The sequence below is a fragment of the Oncorhynchus mykiss genome, chromosome 25 (genome assembly GCF_013265735.2).
Source record: "Oncorhynchus mykiss isolate Arlee chromosome 25, USDA_OmykA_1.1, whole genome shotgun sequence".
Classification (NCBI taxonomy): Eukaryota; Metazoa; Chordata; class Actinopteri; order Salmoniformes; family Salmonidae; genus Oncorhynchus; species Oncorhynchus mykiss.
The window spans coordinates 46357999-46377235 of record NC_048589.1 but is presented as its reverse complement, the minus strand read 5'-3'; the positions used below and the strand labels follow the sequence as shown (position 1 = coordinate 46377235).

Genomic DNA, 19237 nt, shown 5'->3' with positions numbered 1-19237 from the left:
CTCCAGAATGGCCTAATGGTACAGCCTAGTGTCAGTCTCCACCCTCCAGAATGGCCTAATGGTACAGCCCAGTGTCAATCTCCACCCTCCAGAATGGCCTAATGGTACAGCCCAGTGTCAGTCTCCACCCTCCAGAATGGCCTAATGGTACAGCCCAGTGTCAGCGTCTGTCTCCTGGGCTTGTCTCGCCTGAATGAAGAGTCATGTACGGCTGTTTCCAGACTGATGACATGGTCAGCCACCAGCCAGGCTCACTATCTGCATGGCAATGATCACTCTCTCTGCGTCCCAAAGGGCACTCTATTCCTCCATAGGGCTCTGGTCAAAAGTAGTGCACTACATAGGGAATAGGGTTCCATAGGGCTCTGGTCAAAAGTAGTGCACTACATAGGGAATAGGGTTCCATAGGGCTCTGGTCAAAAGTAGTGCACTAATTGGGGAATAGGGTTCCATAGGGCTCTGGTCAAAAGTAGTGCACTACATAGGGAATAGGGTTCCATAGGGCTCTGGTCAAAAGTAGTGCACTACATAGGGAATAGGGTGCCATAGGGCTCTAGTCAAAAGTAGTGCACTACATAGGGAATAGGGTTCCATAGGGCTCTGGTCAAAAGTAGTGCACTACATAGGGAATAGAGTTCCATAGGGCTCTGGTCAAAAGTAGTGCACTACATAGGGAATAGAGTTCCATAGGGCTCTGGTCTAAAGTAGTGCACTACATAGGGAATAGGGTTCCATAGGGCTCTGATCTAAATAGGGTGTCTTTTGGGACGTGTACTCTATCTGTTAACGCCAAAATGAAACCCGAAGGTCGGTTTGTTCTGATGTACAGTACCAGTCAACAGTCTGGACACATCGACTCAGTCAAGGGGTTTTCTTTATTTGTCCTATGTTCCACATTGTAGAATAATAGTGAAGACATCACAACTACGAAATAACACACATGGAATCATGTAGTAACCACAAATGTGTTAAACAAATCAAGTAGCCACCCTTTGCCTTGATGACATCTTTGCATATTCTTGGCATTCTCTCAACCAGCTTCACCTGGAATGCTTTCTTACTGTGAGAGCTGCTGTTTGTCCTGGGATCCTAACTGGCTCTGTTGGGTTAAATTACTGTGAGAGCTGCTGTCTGTCCTGGGATCCTAACGGGCTCTGTTGGGTTAAATTACTGTGAGAGCTGCTGTCTGTCCTGGGATCCTAACTGGCTCTGTTGGGTTAAATTACTGTGAGAGCTGCTGTCTGTCCTGGGATCCTAACGGGCTCTGTTGGGTTAAATTACTGTGAGAGCTGCTGTCTGTCCTGGGATCCTAACTGGCTCTGTTGGGTTAAATTACTGTGAGAGCTGCTGTCTGTCCTGGGATCCTAACGGGCTCTGTTGGGTTAAATTACTGTGAGAGCTGCTGTCTGTCCTGGAATCCTAACTAGTTCTGTTGGGTTAAATTACTGTGAGAGCTGCTGTCTGTCCTGGGATCCTAACTGGCTCTGTTGGGTTAAATTACTGTGAGAGCTGCTGTCTGTCCTGGGATCCTAACGGGCTCTGTTGGGTTAAATTACTGTGAGAGCTGCTGTCTGTCCTGGGATCCTAACTAGCTCTGTTGGGTTAAATTACTGTGAGAGCTGCTGTCTGTCCTGGGATCCTAACTGGCTCTGTTGGGTTAAATTACTGTGAGAGCTGCTGTCTGTCCTGGGATCCTAACGGGCTCTGTTGGGTTAAATTACTGTGAGAGCTGCTGTCTGTCCTGGGATCCTAACGGGCTCTGTTGGGTTAAATTACTGTGAGAGCTGCTGTCTGTCCTGGGATCCTAACTGGCTCTGTTGGGTTAAATTACTGTGAGAGCTGCTGTCTGTCCTGGGATCCTAACGGGCTCTGTTGGGTTAAATTACTGTGAGAGCTGCTGTCTGTCCTGGGATCCTAACGGGCTCTGCTGGGTTAAATTACTGTGAGAGCTGCTGTCTGTCCTGGGATCCTAACTGGCTCTGTTGGGTTAAATTACTGTGAGAGCTGCTGTCTGTCCTGGGATCCTAACGGGCTCTGTTGGGTTAAATTACTGTGATAGCTGCTGTCTGTCCTGGGATCCTAACTAGCTCTGTTGGGTTAAATTACTGTGAGAGCTGCTGTCTGTCCTGGGATCCTAACTGGCTCTGTTGGGTTAAATTACTGTGAGAGCTGCTGTCTGTCCTGGGATCCTAACGGGCTCTGTTGGGTTAAATTACTGTGAGAGCTGCTGTCTGTCCTGGGATCCTAACTGGCTCTGTTGGGTTAAATTACTGTGAGAGCTGCTGTCTGTCCTGGGATCCTAACGGGCTCTGTTGGGTTAAATTACTGTGAGAGCTGCTGTCTGTCCTGGGATCCTAACGGGCTCTGTTGGGTTAAATTACTGTGAGAGCTGCTGTCTGTCCTGGGATCCTAACTGGCTCTGTTGGGTTAAATTACTGTGAGAGCTGCTGTCTGTCCTGGGATCCTAACGGGCTCTGTTGGGTTAAATTACTGTGAGAGCTGCTGTCTGTCCTGGGATCCTAACTAGCTCTGTTGGGTTAAATTACTGTGAGAGCTGCTGTCTGTCCTGGGATCCTAACTGGCTCTGTTGGGTTAAATTACTGTGAGAGCTGCTGTCTGTCCTGGGATCCTAACGGGCTCTGTTGGGTTAAATTACTGTGAGAGCTGCTGTCTGTCCTGGGATCCTAACGGGCTCTGTTGGGTTAAATTACTGTGAGAGCTGCTGTCTGTCCTGGGATCCTAACTGGCTCTGTTGGGTTAAATTACTGTGAGAGCTGCTGTCTGTCCTGGGATCCTAACGGGCTCTGTTGGGTTAAATTACTGTGAGAGCTGCTGTCTGTCCTGGGATCCTAACTAGCTCTGTTGGGTTAAATTACTGTGAGAGCTGCTGTCTGTCCTGGGATCCTAACTGGCTCTGTTGGGTTAAATTACTGTGAGAGCTGCTGTCTGTCCTGGGATCCTAACGGGCTCTGTTGGGTTAAATTACTGTGAGAGCTGCTGTCTGTCCTGGGATCCTAACGGGCTCTGTTGGGTTAAATTACTGTGAGAGCTGCTACCTTTCAAAGTTCTTGACATTTTCTGTATTGACTGACCTTCATATCTTGAAGTATTGATGGACTGTCATTTCTCTTTGCTTATTTGAGCTGTTCTTGCCATAATATGTACTTGGTCTTTTACCAAATATGGCTATCTTCTGTATACCACCCCTACTTTCTCACAAAACAACCCGATTGGCTCAATCAAATTAAGAAGGAAAGAAATTCCACAAATTAACTTTTACTTGTTAATTAATTGACATGCGTTTCAGGTGACTACCTCATGACGCTGGTTGAGAGAACACCAAGAGTGTGCAAAGCTGTCCTCAAGGCAAAGGATGGCTACTTTGAAGAATCTCAAATATAAAATATATGTTTTGTTTAACACTTCTTTTAGTTATGACATGATTCCATATGTGTTATTTCCTAGTTTTGATGTCTTCACTATTAAAACCATGGAGTTAAACTTTTGACTATCACTGTCTGTCTAGCTGGACATGGAACCCAACGCTTAGTTTGTTCTGTTGTTAGTCTAGAGGGTTGGTCCTTTACCTTAGTAGGACACACCTGGCCGTGCAGCGCACGTACACACACCTGGCCGTGCAGCGCACGTACACACACCTGGCCGTGCAGCGCACGTACACACACCTGGCCGTGCAGCGCACGTACACACACCTGCCCTGCGTTGTCAACAGCAGTAATTGCATCAGAAAGCATTCCCAGTAGTGGTATGTGCTCTGTGTTGGTCACACTGGACCTTCGACACCCAGGAGGATTGAATCATGCAGCTGATGTGGTGAGCACAGAACTTCCTTTATCATGTTCTGTCCTCAGATGGCCTCGTGTGGAATCCTCACAAATAGAACACTGTTCCCTACATAGTGCACTACTTGTAACCAGGGCCACTATTCCCTACATAGTGCACTACTTATAACCGGGGCCCCTGCATTATATTAGAGAATAGGGTGCTGTTTGGGATGCGGCCTGTTTGCGTTTGCTAGGGGACACACAGACAGGCTGCATCCTAAACAGAAACCTATTTCTTAATATAGTTTACTACTTTTGACCAGAGCCCATAGGGCTTCAATAGGGTTCTGGTCAAAGCAGTGCACTATGTAAGGAATAGGGTGCTGATTGGGACGTATCCTCAGAACAGTGTAAGTGATATAGCCCTGCTCTCTCCTATCTGTTTTCTGTACTCATTTACACTGTTCTGAGGATACATCCCATAGTGCCCCTATATATATAGGACCAGAGTCTCGTAGTGCCCTATATATAGAGGACCAGAGTCTCGTAGTGCCCTATATATAGAGGACCAGAGTCCCGTAGTGCCCTATATATAGAGGACCAGAGTCTCGTAGTGCCCTATATATAGAGGACCAGAGTCCCGTAGTGCTCTATATATAGAGGACCAGAGTCTCGTAGTGCCCTATATATAGAGGACCAGAGTCCCGTAGTGCCCTATATATAGAGGACCAGAGTCTCGTAGTGCCCTATATATAGAGGACCAGAGTCTCGTAGTGCCCTATATATAGAGGACCAGAGTCTCGTAGTGCCCTATATATAGAGGACCAGAGTCTCGTAGTGCGCTATATATAGAGGACCAGAGTCTCGTAGTGCCCTATATATATATATATGAGGACCAGAGTCTCGTAGTGCCCTATATATATATATGAGGACCAGAGTCTCGTAGTGCCCTATATATATATGAGGACCAGAGTCTCGTAGTGCCCTATATATAGAGGACCAGAGTCTCGTAGTGCCCTATATATAGAGGACCAGAGTCTCGTAGTGCCCTATATATAGAGGACCAGAGTCCCGTAGTGCCCTATATATAGAGGACCAGAGTCCCGTAGTGCCCTATATATAGAGGACCAGAGTCCCGTAGTGCCCTATATATAGAGGACCAGAGTCCCGTAGTGCCCTATATATAGAGGACCAGAGTCCCGTAGTGCCCTATATATAGAGGACCAGAGTCCCGTAGTGCCCTATATATAGAGGACCAGAGTCCCGTAGTGCCCTATATATAGAGGACCAGAGTCCCGTAGTGCCCTATATATAGAGGACCAGAGTCCCGTAGTGCCCTATATATAGAGGACCAGAGTCCCGTAGTGCCCTATATATAGAGGACCAGAGTCTCGTAGTGCCCTATATATATATATGAGGACCAGAGTCTCGTAGTGCCCTATATATATATATGAGGACCAGAGTCTCGTAGTGCCCTATATATATATGAGGACCAGAGTCTCGTAGTGCCCTATATATAGAGGCCCAGAGTCTCGTAGTGCCCTATATATAGAGGACCAGAGTCCCGTAGTGCCCTATATATAGAGGACCAGAGTCCCGTAGTGCCCTATATATAGAGGACCAGAGTCCCGTAGTGCCCTATATATAGAGGACCAGAGTCTCGTAGTGCCCTATATATAGAGGACCAGAGTCCCGTAGTGCCCTATATATAGAGGACCAGAGTCCCGTAGTGCCCTATATATAGAGGACCAGAGTCCCGTAGTGCCCTATATATAGAGGACCAGAGTCCCGTAGTGCCCTATATATAGAGGACCAAACTCCCGTAGTGCCCTATATATAGAGGACCAGAGTCCCGTAGTGCCCTATATATAGAGGACCAGAGTCTCGTAGTGCCCTATATATATATATATGAGGACCAGAGTCCCGTAGTGCTTTATATATAGAGGACCAGAGTCCCGTAGTGCCCTATATATAGAGGACCAGAGTCCCGTAGTGCCCTATATATAGAGGACCAGAGTCCCGTAGTGCCCTATATATAGAGGACCAGAGTCCCGTAGTGCCCTATATATAGAGGACCAGAGTCCCGTAGTGCCCTATATATAGAGGACCAGAGTCTCGTAGTGCCCTATATATAGAGGACCAGAGTCCCGTAGTGCCCTATATATAGAGGACCAGAGTCCCGTAGTGCCCTATATATAGAGGACCAGAGTCCCGTAGTGCCCTATATATAGAGGACCAGAGTCCCGTAGTGCCCTATATATAGAGGACCAAACTCCCGTAGTGCCCTATATATAGAGGACCAGAGTCCCGTATTGCCCTATATATAGAGGACCAGAGTCCCGTAGTGCCCTATATATAGAGGACCAGAGTCTCGTAGTGCCCTATATATATATATATATATGAGGACCAGAGTCTCGTAGTGCCCTATATATATATGAGGACCAGAGTCTCGTAGTGCCCTATATATAGAGGACCAGAGTCTCGTAGTGCCCTATATATAGAGGACCAGAGTCCCGTAGTGCCCTATATATAGAGGACCAGAGTCCCGTAGTGCCCTATATATAGAGGACCAGAGTCCCGTAGTGCCCTATATATAGAGGACCAGAGTCTCGTAGTGCCCTATATATAGAGGACCAGAGTCCCGTAGTGCCCTATATATAGAGGACCAGAGTCCCGTAGTGCCCTATATATAGAGGACCAGAGTCCCGTAGTGCCCTATATATAGAGGACCAAACTCCCGTAGTGCCCTATATATAGAGGACCAGAGTCCCGTAGTGCCCTATATATAGAGGACCAGAGTCTCGTAGTGCCCTATATATATATATGAGGACCAGAGTCCCGTAGTGCTTTATATATAGAGGACCAGAGTCCCGTAGTGCCCTATATATAGAGGACCAGAGTCCCGTAGTGCCCTATATATAGAGGACCAAACTCCCGTAGTGCCCACTGCACTGAAGATAGGAAACGCTGTCACCACTGATAAATCCACCATAATTGAGAATTTCAATAAGCATTTTTCTACGGCTGGCCATGCTTTCCACCTGGCTAATCCTACCCCGGTCAACAGCACTGCACCCCCCCACAGCAACTCGCCCAAGTCTTCCCCATTTCTCCTTCTCCCAAATCCGTTCAGCTGATGTTCTGAAAGAGCTGCAAAATCTGGACCCCTACAAATCAGCCGGGCTAGACAATCTGGACCCTTTCTTTCTAAAAGTATCTGCCGAAATTGTTGCCACCCCTATTACTAGCCTGTTCAACCTCTGAGATTCCCAAAGATTGGAAAGCAGCTGCGGTCATCCCACTCTTCAAAGGGGGGGACACTCTTGACCCAAACTGCCATCGATAAGAAACATTACTGTGCAGCCGTATTCATTGATCTGGCCAAGGCTTTCGACTCTGTCAATCACCACATCCTCATCGGCAGACTCGACAGCCTTGGTTTCTCAAATGATTGCCTCGCCTGGTTCACCAACTACTTCTCTGATAGAGTTCAGTGTGTCAAATCGGAGGGTCTGCTGTCCGGACCTTTGGCAGTCTCTATGGGGGTGCCACAGGGTTCAATTCTTGGACCTACTCTCTTCTCTGTATACATCAATGAGGTCGCTCTTGCTGCTGGTGAGTCTCTGATCCACCTCTACGCAGACGACACCATTCTGTATACTTCCGGCCCTTCTTTGGACACTGTGTTAACAACCCTCCAGGCAAGCTTCAATGCCATACAACTCTCCTTCCGTGGCCTCCAATTGCTCTTAAATACAAGTAAAACTAAATGCATGCTCTTCAACCGATCGCTACCTGCACCTACCCGCCTGTCCAACATTACTACTCTGGACGGCTCTGACTTAGAATACGTGGACAACTACAAATACTTAGGTGTCTGGTTAGACTGTAAATTCTCCTTCTAGACCCATATCAAACATGTCCAATCCAAAGTTAAATCTAGAATTGGCTTCCTATTTCGCAACAAAGCATCCTTCACTCATGCTGCCAAACATACCCTTGTAAAACTGACCATCCTACCAATCCTTGACTTTGGCGATGTCATTTACAAAATAGCCTCCAATACCCTACTCAACAAATTGGATGCAGTCTATCACAGTGCAATCCGTTTTGTCACCAAAGCCCCATATACTACCCACCATTGCTACAAAAGTCTCTGAAACTTGAAACACTTATCTCCCTCACTAGCTTTAAGCACCAACTGTCAGAGCAGCTCACAGATTACTGCACCTGTACATAGCTCACCTATAATTTAGCCCAAACAACTACCTCTTCCCCTACTGTATTTATTTATTTTGCTCCTTTGCACCCCATTATTTTTATTTCTACTTTGCACATTCTTCCACTGCAAATCTACCATTCCAGTGTTTTACTTGCTATATTGTATTTACTTTGCCACCATGGCCCTTTTTTTCCTTTTTGCCCTTATCTCACCTCATTTGCTCACATCGTATATAGACTAGTTTCTACTGTATTATTGACTGTATGTTTGTTTTACTCCATGTGTAACTCTGTGTCGTTGTATCTGTCGAACTGCTTTGCTTTATCTTGGCCAGGTCGCAATTGTAAATGAGAACTTGTTCTCAACTAGCTTACCTGGTTAAATAAAGATGAAATAAAAATTAAATAAAAAATGATGGGGTATTGTGATGTCATTATGAGGTATTGTATGTAGAGATTATATTAAAAAAAAAAATTTAGATTTTAGCTGTAATGATTTTTTTTAATGTAACAAAATGTGTAAAAAAATCAACGGTTCTGAATACTTTCTGCTTTGAGCTAATAATTCCACTTTGGATGCTGTATTAATACACCCAGTCACTATAAAATACAGATGCCCTTCCTAACTCAGTTGCCAGAGAGGAAGGAAACCACTCAGGGATTTTACCACCAGGCCAATGGTGACTTTAAAACAGTTATAAGAGAACATTGGATTTATTTCACAGTTCCTCAATGACAGTGAAAAGGAAGGAAGTCTGTACAAAATAAAAAATGTATGAAAAAACAATTTGTTTGCAATCAGGCATTAAAGTAAAACTGCGAAGAAATGAACATTTATGTCTGGCATACAAAGCGAGTATTCTGAGTACCAACATGGTGGAGGCTGCATGGAACAGGCTTGTCATCTGCAAGGCCTAGGGAGGTTTTTAAAAGAAATTGAATATTGCAGGCAAAGTCCTAGAGGAAAACCTTGGTTGTCTGCTTCCCAACAAATTCCATTTTCAGCAGGATAATAACCTAAAAACACAAGGTCAAATATACACTCAGAAATGGGAGTCGTCCGGAAAAAAGCAGGCCGTTTAAACGTAAAGATTGTTTCCCCCATTTGTCAAATCCCTCTTCCCTACATAGTGCACACTTCTACCCTCGTCTTTCTTCCCTACATAGTGCACACTTCTACCCTCGTCTTTGTATAGTTCCACTGGTTGGTGCTGCTGGAGATGAGAGCTTCCTTTTCAACAGTTCGGATTATTCTTCTCCTTTTCTCTCCTATTCTCTCCTATTGGCTGACTGTCCTGACCTCTTCTCTCTCCTAATGGCTGACTGGCCTGACCTCTTTTCTCTCCTATTGGCTGACTGTCCTGACCTCTTCTCTCTCTTCTATAGGTTGACGGGCCCCTCAGGGTTCCTGACAGATGGACCAGGAAACTACAAGTACAAGACCAAGTGCACCTGGCTCATCGAGGGAACGTGAGTCACACACACACACACACACACACACACACACACACACACACACACACACACACACACACACGTTACACTATAGACCAATAGAAACGCAACAATATGCCTCTACCCTGCACAACTCCACTGAAAGACAGGTCCAATATATCTAGCCATGCTAAAGATCAAACCAAAAGTATGTTTACAGTATTAATGAAAAGTCATAGCCCTAATAGATGGTCTAGGTGTCATAATACGATCATATATAATAATAATGATGTTTTGTATTTAAATGGTTTTGCCGTTTTCCTTCTATGCAAATCCAAATGTTTCATTGACGTAAAGCCTGGATGGGCAACTGGTGGTCCACTGTCCCCCTTTTATAGGCCCGTGGACCAATCTTAAAATAATACAATACACAAAGTGAAATGTAGAAATTGTTGTCACTCAATTGCACCATGTCACCAACATTAGTTTATTTATTGGTAAGTTGGTCTAAGGGTGGAATCACCGACCGGGGTCCATTAATGTTAATGTTGTGCCTCTATGCCAAATGTGTTGAAATGCAGCAAATTAGCTGAAAAACTGCACGTGTTTCTTTCCGTCCCAAAATAATGAGAATCCCGTTAAACGAGTTAGACAATTGCGGTATAATGGTATTTACAGTTTTGGTTTGTTAAATGTCCATTTTTCTAGTTTAATTCCCTCCTTGAGTCATCTCTCTCTCTCTCTCCGTGCTGCTTTCCACACAGACGAGGCCACGCCCCCTGTCACTCAAGGAGCTTCATTTGTTGTTCCACGAGACGCTTTCTTTCAGTCTGCATGATCGATGCAGCACAAGCAATGATGCTGTTTTCAATTAGCTTCTAATATCAATCCACAATGGTGTCTTTGTGCTCCCTGACAAAGGCCGAAAACACAAATGAGTTTTAAAATGTTGTTCCCCTTGATTAAGTCGTACAAATAAAGGCATTTTAATGAATTATATGAAGAGTGCCTTGGTCTTTCTTTTTGATGACCAATTCACCCCTTTTTACCAAAGAGCACCTTCTGTCTACAGATACCTACTTTCTATAAATAAACCCGCTAGTCTTCTATAATTACACTATTACGTTGTTTCTTACATCTGCAAACGGCTAGTTTCTTTTCTTAGCAAGTTGGGCCTAAATTGTATTAGCCGTTAATGCTAATCGCTAGTTAGCTGGCTAGCTATCTCGCAAATAAATGTACTCTGAGTCAGCGCAAACGTAATTAGCTATACAGCCTGATAATACCAGTGGTGGCGTAGGCCTAAATCAGCATGTTTGTGAGGAATAGGCGAAGCATGAATCTGTCGTTTTGCCCCTGAACAGGCAGTTAACCCACTGTTCCTAGGCCGTCATTGAAAATATGAATTTGTTCTTAACTGACTTGCCTAGTTAAATAATGGTTAAATAAAGGTAAAATAAATAAATAAGATAAGCTATAATTTAATAATCCATGTAAACATCTGCTTGTTCTACTGTGGAACTGGACTAGACTGGACTGAGTCCCAAATGGAGCCCTATTCCCTATATAGTGCACTACTTTAGACCAGAGCCCTATAGAACCCTATTCCCTATATAGTGCACTACTATAGACCAGAGCTCTATAGAACCCTATTCCCTATATAGTGCACTACTTTAGACCAGAGCCCTATAGAACCCTATTCCCTATATAGTGCATCCCTATATAGGGATTTTAGGGCTCTGGTCAAAAGTAGTGCACTATATAGGGAATAGGGTTCTATATGGGACGTATCGTTTAGTATAACCCCACTGACCTCCTGCACTGGGCATCTAACCCCATTGACCTCCTGCACTGGGCATCTAATCCCATTGACCTCCTGCACTGGGCATCTAACCCCATTGACCTCCTGCACTGGGCATCTAATCCCATTGACCTCCTGCACTGGGCATCTAACCCCACTGACCTCCTGCACTGGGCATCTAACCCCATTGACCTCCTGCACTGGGCATCTAACCCCATTGACCTCCTGCACTGGGCGTCTAACCCCACTGACCTCCTGCACTGGGCGTCTAACCCCACTGACCTCCTGCACTGGGCGTCTAACCCCACTGACCTCCTGCACTGGGCGTCTAACCCCACTGACCTCCTGCACTGGGCGTCTAACCCCACTGACCTCCTGCACTGGGCGTCTAACCCCACCCACCTGTTCAACCACGTCCAGGTTTATCTAGCCAGACGCTGTTCATCCACGTCCAGGTTTATTTCTGACTATGTTCTGTCTCTGTCCTGCAGGCCCAACAGCATCCTGACTGTGTTCTGTCTCTGTCCTGCAGGCCCAACAGCATCCTGACTGTGTTCTGTCTCTGTCCTGCAGGCCCAACAGCATCCTGACTGTGTTCTGTCTCTGTCCTGCAGGCCCAACAGCATCCTGACTGTGTTCTGTCTCTGTCCTGCAGGCCCAACAGCATCCTGACTGTGTTCTGTCTCTGTCCTGCAGGCCCAACAGCATCCTGACTGTGTTCTGTCTCTGTCCTGTAGGCCCAACAGCATCCTGACTGTGTTCTGTCTCTGTCCTGTAGGCCCAACAGCATCCTGACTGTGTTCTGTCTCTGTCCTGTAGGCCCAACAGCATCCTGACTGTGTTCTGTCTCTGTCCTGTAGGCCCAACAGCATCCTGACTGTGTTCTGTCCTGTAGGCCCAACAGCATCCTGACTGTGTTCTGTCCTGCAGGCCCAACAGCATCCTGACTGTGTTCTGTCCTGCAGGCCCAACAGCATCCTGACTGTGTTCTGTCCTGCAGGCCCAACAGCATCCTGACTGTGTTCTGTCTCTGTCCTGCAGGCCCAACAGCATCCTGACTGTGTTCTGTCTCTGTCCTGCAGGCCCAACAGCATCCTGACTGTGTTCTGTCTCTGTCCTGTAGGCCCAACAGCATCCTGACTGTGTTCTGTCTCTGTCCTGCAGGCCCAACAGCATCCTGACTGTGTTCTGTCTCTGTCCTGTAGGCCCAACAGCATCCTGACTGTGTTCTGTCTCTGTCCTGTAGGCCCAACAGCATCCTGACTGTGTTCTGTCCTGCAGCCCCAACAGCATCCTAAATGTGTTCTGTCCTGCAGGCCCAACAGCATCCTGACTGTGTTCTGTCTCTGTCCTGTAGGCCCAACAGCATCCTGACTGTGTTCTGTCTCTGTCCTGTAGGCCCAACAGCATCCTGACTGTGTTCTGTCTCTGTCCTGTAGGCCCAACAGCATCCTGACTGTGTTCTGTCCTGTAGGCCCAACAGCATCCTGACTGTGTTCTGTCTCTGTCCTGCAGGCCCAACAGCATCCTGACTGTGTTCTGTCCTGCAGGCCCAACAGCATCCTGACTGTGTTCTGTCCTGCAGGCCCAACAGCATTCTGACTGTGTTCTGTCTCTGTCCTGCAGGCCCAACAGCATCCTGACTGTGTTCTGTCCTGCAGGCCCAACAGCATCCTGACTGTGTTCTGTCTCTGTCCTGTAGGCCCAACAGCATCCTGACTGTGTTCTGTCTCTGTCCTGTAGGCCCAACAGCATCCTGACTGTGTTCTGTCTCTGTCCTGCAGGCCCAACAGCATCCTGACTGTGTTCTGTCTCTGTCCTGTAGGCCCAACAGCATCCTGACTGTGTTCTGTCTCTGTCCTGTGGGCCCAACAGCATCCTGACTGTGTTCTGTCCTGCAGGCCCAACAGCATCCTGACTGTGTTCTGTCCTGCAGGCCCAACAGCATCCTGACTGTGTTCTGTCTCTGTCCTGTAGGCCCAACAGCATCCTGACTGTGTTCTGTCCTGTAGGCCCAACAGCATCCTGACTGTGTTCTGTCTCTGTCCTGCAGGCCCAACAGCATCCTGACTGTGTTCTGTCTCTGTCCTGTAGGCCCAACAGCATCCTGACTGTGTTCTGTCCTGCAGGCCCAACAGCATCCTGACTGTGTTCTGTCCTGCAGGCCCAACAGCATCCTGACTGTGTTCTGTCTCTGTCCTGTAGGCCCAACAGCATCCTGGCTGTGTACTGCCTCTGTCCTGCAGGCCCAACAGCATCCTGACTGTGTTCTGTCTCTGTCCTACTGGCCCAACAGCATCCTGACTGTGTTCTGTCCTGTAGGCCCAACAGCATCCTGACTGTGTTCTGTCTCTGTCCTGTAGGCCCAACAGCATCCTGACTGTGTTCTGTCCTACTGGCCCAACAGCATCCTGACTGTGTTCTGTCTCTGTCCTGTAGGCCCAACAGCATCCTGACTGTGTTCTGTCCTGCAGGCCCAACAGCATCCTAACTGTGTTCTGTCCTACTGGCCCAACAGCATCCTGACTGTGTTATGTCCTGTAGGCCCAACAGCATCCTGACTGTGTTCTGTCTCTGTCCTGTAGGCCCAACAGCATCCTGACTGTGTTCTGTCCTGCAGGCCCAACAGCATCCTGACTGTGTTCTGTCCTGTAGGCCCAACAGCATCCTGACTGTGTTCTGTCCTGTAGGCCCAACAGCATCCTGACTGTGTTCTGTCTCTGTCCTGTAGGCCCAACAGCATCCTGACTGTGTTCTGTCCTGTAGGCCCAACAGCATCCTGACTGTGTTCTGTCCTGTAGGCCCAACAACATCCTGACTGTGTTCTGTCCTGTAGGCCCAACAGCATCCTGACTGTGTTCTGTCTCTGTCCTGTAGGCCCAACAGCATCCTCAGACTGAGGTTGGACCACTTTGCTACAGAATGCAGCTGGGACCACCTGTATGTGTACGATGGTGATTCTATCTACACTCCTCTACTGGCTGCCTTCAGGTGGGTGGGAGGGAGGACGATGGTGGTGGTGGTGGTGGTGGTGGTGAGCTGTATGGTGGTGAGCTGTATGGTGGTGAGCTGTATGGTGGTGGTGAGCTGTATGGTGGTGGTGATGGTGAGCTGTATGGTGGTGGTGATGGTGAGCTGTATGGTGGTGGTGGTGGTGAGCTGTATGGTGGTGGTGAGCTGTATGGTGGTGGTGAGCTGTATGGTGGTGGTGGTGGTGAGCTGTGTATGGTGGTGAGCTGTATGGTGGTGAGCTGTATGGTGGTGGTGGTGAGCTGTATGGTGGTGGTGAGCTGTATGGTGGTGGTGTTGGTGGTGAGCTGTGTGGTGGTGGTGAGCTGTGTGGTGGTGGTGAGCTGTGTGGTGGTGGTGAGCTGTGTGGTGTTGGTGGTGAGCTGTGTGGTGGTGGTGGTGGTGAGCTGTGTCGTGGTGGTGATGGTGGTGGTGGTGGTGGTGAGCTGTATGGTGTTGGTGAGCTGTATGGTGGTGGTGAGCTGTATGGTGGTGGTGGTGAGCTGTATGGTGGTGGTGGTGGGCTGTATGGTGGTGGTGGTGAGCTGTATGGTGGTGGTGGTGAGCTGTATGGTGGTGAGCTGTATGGTGGTGGTGGTGAGCTGTAGTGGTGGTGGTGGTGGTGGTGGCGGTGAGCTGTATGGTGGTGGTGGTGGTGAGCTGTATGGTGGTGGTGGTGGTGGTGAGATGTATGGTGGTGGTGGTGGTGAGATGTATGGTGGTGGTGGTGAGATGTATGGTGGTGGTGGTGAGCTGTAGTGGTGGTGGTGGTGGTGGTGAGCTGTAGTGGTGGTGGTGGTGAGCTGTATGGTGGTGGTGGTGGTGGTGAGATGTATGGTGGTGGTGGTGGTGGTGAGATGTATGGTGGTGGTGGTGGTGAGCAGTATGGTGGTGGTGGTGGTGGTGAGATGTATGGTGGTGGTGGTGAGCTGTAGTGGTGGTGGTGGTGGTGGTGAGCTGTAGTGGTGGTGGTGGTGGTGGTGGTGAGCTGTATGGTGGTGGTGGTGGTGAGCTGTATGGTGGTGGTGGTGGTGGTGAGATGTATGGTGGTGGTGGTGGTGAGCTGTATGGTGGTGGTGGTGAGCTGTATGATGGTGGTGGTGGTGGTGAGCTGTATGGTGGTGGTGAGCAGTATGGTGATGGTGGTGGTGGTGGTGAGATGTATGGTGGTGGTGGTGGTGGTGGTGGTGGTGGTGAGATGTATGGTGGTGATGGTGGTGGTGGTGGTGAGATGTATGGTGGTGGTGGTGGTGGTGAGCTGTATGGTGGTGGTGGTGGTGGTGAGCAGTATGGTGGTGGTGGTGGTGATGGTGGTGGTGGTGGTGAGATGTATGGTGGTGGTGGTGGTGGTGCGATGTATGGTGGTGGTGGTGGTGGTGAGCTGTATGGTGGTGGTGGTGGTGGTGAGCTGTATGGTGGTGGTGGTGGTGAGCTGTATGGTGGTGGTGGTGAGATGTATGGTGGTGGTGGTGGTGGTGGTGGTGAGATGTATGGTGGTGGTGGTGGTGGTGGTGGTGGTGGTGGTGGTGGTGAGATGTATGGTGGTGGTGGTGGTGGTGGTGGTGAGCAGTATGGTTATGGTGGTGGTGGTGGTAGTGGTGGTGGTGGTGGTGAGCAGTATGGTGATGGTGGTGGTGATGGTGGTGGTGGTAGTGCAGATACTATAACCCAGCCAGCACTAGAACCCACAATAATCACAACCACAGACTAGAACCCAGCCGACACTAGGGCCCACAATAAACACATCCACAGACTAGAACCCAGCCAGCACTAGGACCCACAATAAACACAACCGCATACTAGAACCTAGCCGGCACTAGAACCCACAATAAACACAACCACAGACTAGAACCCAGCCACCACTAGAACCCACAATAAACACAACCAAGGCATAACAACAGCAAGGAGAGTGGTGACTTACTCAATGTGATTAAATACTGGGCCCCATGTAGTGTCTCAGTCCATGATGGTGGAAAGCCGGGAGGTTCATGTAGTGTCTCGGTACAGGATGGTGGAAAGCCGGGAGGTTCTTGTAGTGTCTCGGTACAGGATGGTGGAAAGCCGGGAGGTTCATTTAGTGTCTCAGTACAGGATGGTGGAAAGCCGGGAGGTTCATTTAGTGTCTCGGTACAGGATGGTGGAAAGCCGGGAGGTTCATTTAGTGTCTCAGTACAGGATGGTGGAAAGCCGGGAGGTTCATGTAGTGTCTCAGTACAGGATGTTGGAAAGCCGGGAGGTTCATGTAGTGTCTCGGTACAGGATGGTGGAAAGCCGGGAGGTTCATGTAGTGTCTCGGTACAGGATGGTGGAAAGCCGGGAGGTTCATGTAGTGTCTCAGTACAGGATGGTGGAAAGCCGGGAGGTTCATGTAGTGTCTCAGTACAGGATGGTGGAAAGCCGGGAGGTTCATGTAGTGTCTCAGTACAGGATTTTATTTTTTTTTTTATTTCACCTTTATTTAACCAGGTAGGCTAGTTGAGAACAAGTTCTCATTTGCAACTGCGACCTGGGCAAGATAAGGCATAGCAGTGTGAACAGACAACACAGAGTTACACATGGAGTAAACAATTAACAAGTCAATTACACAGTAGAAAAAAGGGGAGTCTATATATACATTGTGTGCAAAAGGCATGAGAAGGTAGGCAAATAATTACAATTATGCAGATTAACACTGGAGTGATAAATGATCAGATGGTTATGTACAGGTAGAGATATTGATGTGCAAAAGAGCAGAAAATAAATAAATAAAAACAGTATGGGGATGAGGTAGGTGAAAATGGGTGGGCTATTTACCAATAGACTATGTACAGCTGCAGCGATCGGTTAGCTGCTCAGATAGCAGATGTTTGAAGTTGGTGAGGGAGATAAAAGTCTCCAACTTCAGCGATTTTTGCAATTCGTTCCAGTCACAGGCAGCAGAGAACTGGAACGAAAGGCGGCCAAATGAGGTGTTGGCTTTAGGGATGATCAGTGAGATACACCTGCTGGAGCGCGTGCTACGGATGGGTGTTGCCATCGTAACCAGTGAACTGAGATAAGGCGGAGCTTTACCTAGCATGGACTTGTAGATGACCTGGAGCCAGTGGGTCTGGCGACGAATATGTAGCGAGGGCCAGCCGACTAGAGCATACAAGTCGCAGTGGTGGGTGGTATAAGGTGCTTTAGTGACAAAACGGATGGCACTGTGATAAACTGCATCCAGTTTGCTGAGTAGAGTGTTGGAAGCAATTTTGTAGATGACATCGCCGAAGTCGAGGATCGGTAGGATAGTCAGTTTTACTAGGGTAAGTTTGGCGGCGTGAGTGAAGGAGGCTTTGTTGCGGAATAGAAAGCCGACTCTTGATTTGATTTTCGATTGGAGATGTTTGATATGGGTCTGGAAGGAGAGTTTAGAGTCTAGCCAGACACCTAGGTACTTATAGATGTCCACATATTCAAGGTCGGAACCATCCAGGGTGGTGATGCTGGTCAGGCGTGCGGGTGCAGGCAGCGAACGGTTGAAAAGCATGCATTTGGTTTTACTAGCGTTTAAGAGCAGTTGGAGGCCACGGAAGGAGTGCTGTATGGCATTGAAGCTCGTTTGGAGGTTAGATAGCACAGTGTCCAAGGACGGGCCGGAAGAATATAGAATGGTGTCGTCTGCGTAGAGGTGGATCAGGGAATCGCCCGCAGCATGAGAAACATCATTGATATATACAGAGAAAAGAGTCGGCCCGAGAATTGAACCCTGTGGCACCCCCATAGAGACTGCCAGAGGACCGGACAGCATGCCCTCCGATTTGACACACTGAACTCTGTCTGCAAAGTAGTTGGTGAACCAGGCAAGGCAGTCATCCGAAAAACCGAGGCTACTGAGTCTGCCGATAAGAATACGGTGATTGACAGAGTCGAAAGCCTTGGCAAGGTCTATGAAGACGGCTGCACAGTACTGTCTTTTATCGATGGCGGTTATGATATCGTTTAGTACCTTGAGCGTGGCTGAGGTACACCCGTGACCGGCTCGGAAACCAGATTGCACAGCGGAGAAGGTACGGTGGGATTCAAGATGGTCAGTGACCTGTTTGTTGACTTGGCTTTCGAAGACCTTAGATAGGCAGGGCAGGATGGATATAGGTCTGTAACAGTTTGGGTCCAGGGTGTCGCCCCCTTTGAAGAGGGGGATGACTGCGGCAGCTTTCCAGTCCTTGGGGATCTCAGACGATATGAAAGAGAGGTTGAACAGGCTGGTAATAGGGGTTGCGACAATGGCGGCGGATAGTTTCAGGAATAGAGGGTCCAGATTGTCAAGGATGGTGGAAAGCCGGGAGGTTCATGTAGTGTCTCGGTACAGGATGGTGGAAAGCCGGGAGGTTCATTTAGTGTCTCAGTACAGGATGGTGGAAAGCCGGGAGGTTCATGTAGTGTCTCAGTACAGGATGGTGGAAAGCCGGGAGGTTCATGTAGTGTCTCAGTACAGGATGGTGGAAAGCCGGGAGGTTCATGTAGTGTCTCAGTACAGGATGGTGGAAAGCCGGGAGGTTCATGTAGTGTCTCAGTACAGGATGGTGGAAAGCCGGGAGGATTCATGTAGTGTCTCAGTACAGGATGTTGGAAAGACGGGAGGTTCATGTAGTGTCTCAGTACAGGATGTTGGAAAGCGAGAAGATTCATGTAGTGTCTCAGTACAGGATGTTGGAAAGCCGGGAGGTTCATGTAGTGTCTCGGTACAGGATGGTGGAAAGCCGGGAGGTTCATGTAGTGTCTCAGTACAGGATGTTGGAAAGCCGGGATGTTCATGTAGGGTCTCAGTACAGGATGTTGGAAAGACGGCAGGTTCATGTAGTGTCTCAGTACAGGATGGTGGAAAGCCGGGAGGTTCATGTAGTGTCTCAGTACAGGATGGTGGAAAGCCGGGAGGTTCATGTAGGGTCTCAGTACAGGATGGTGGAAAGCCGGGAGGTTCATGTAGTGTCTCAGTACAGGATGTTGGAAAGACGGCAGGTTCTTGTAG

At 48.3% G+C, this 19237-nt stretch overlaps 1 protein-coding gene across 5 annotated transcripts in view; it reads left to right on the top strand.

Annotated features, from left to right (window-relative positions):
- The window catches only part of LOC110505955 (attractin), a 252686-nt gene that overhangs the window by 17280 nt on the left and 216169 nt on the right, over positions 1-19237 (top strand). For all 5 annotated transcript variants that reach the window (XM_036962391.1, XM_036962390.1, XM_036962389.1 and 2 more), the window contains exons 2-3: positions 9390-9473; positions 14116-14229. In XM_036962391.1, coding sequence (XP_036818286.1) covers positions 9390-9473; positions 14116-14229 — 198 coding nt within the window. The remainder of the gene's footprint in view (positions 1-9389; positions 9474-14115; positions 14230-19237) is intronic.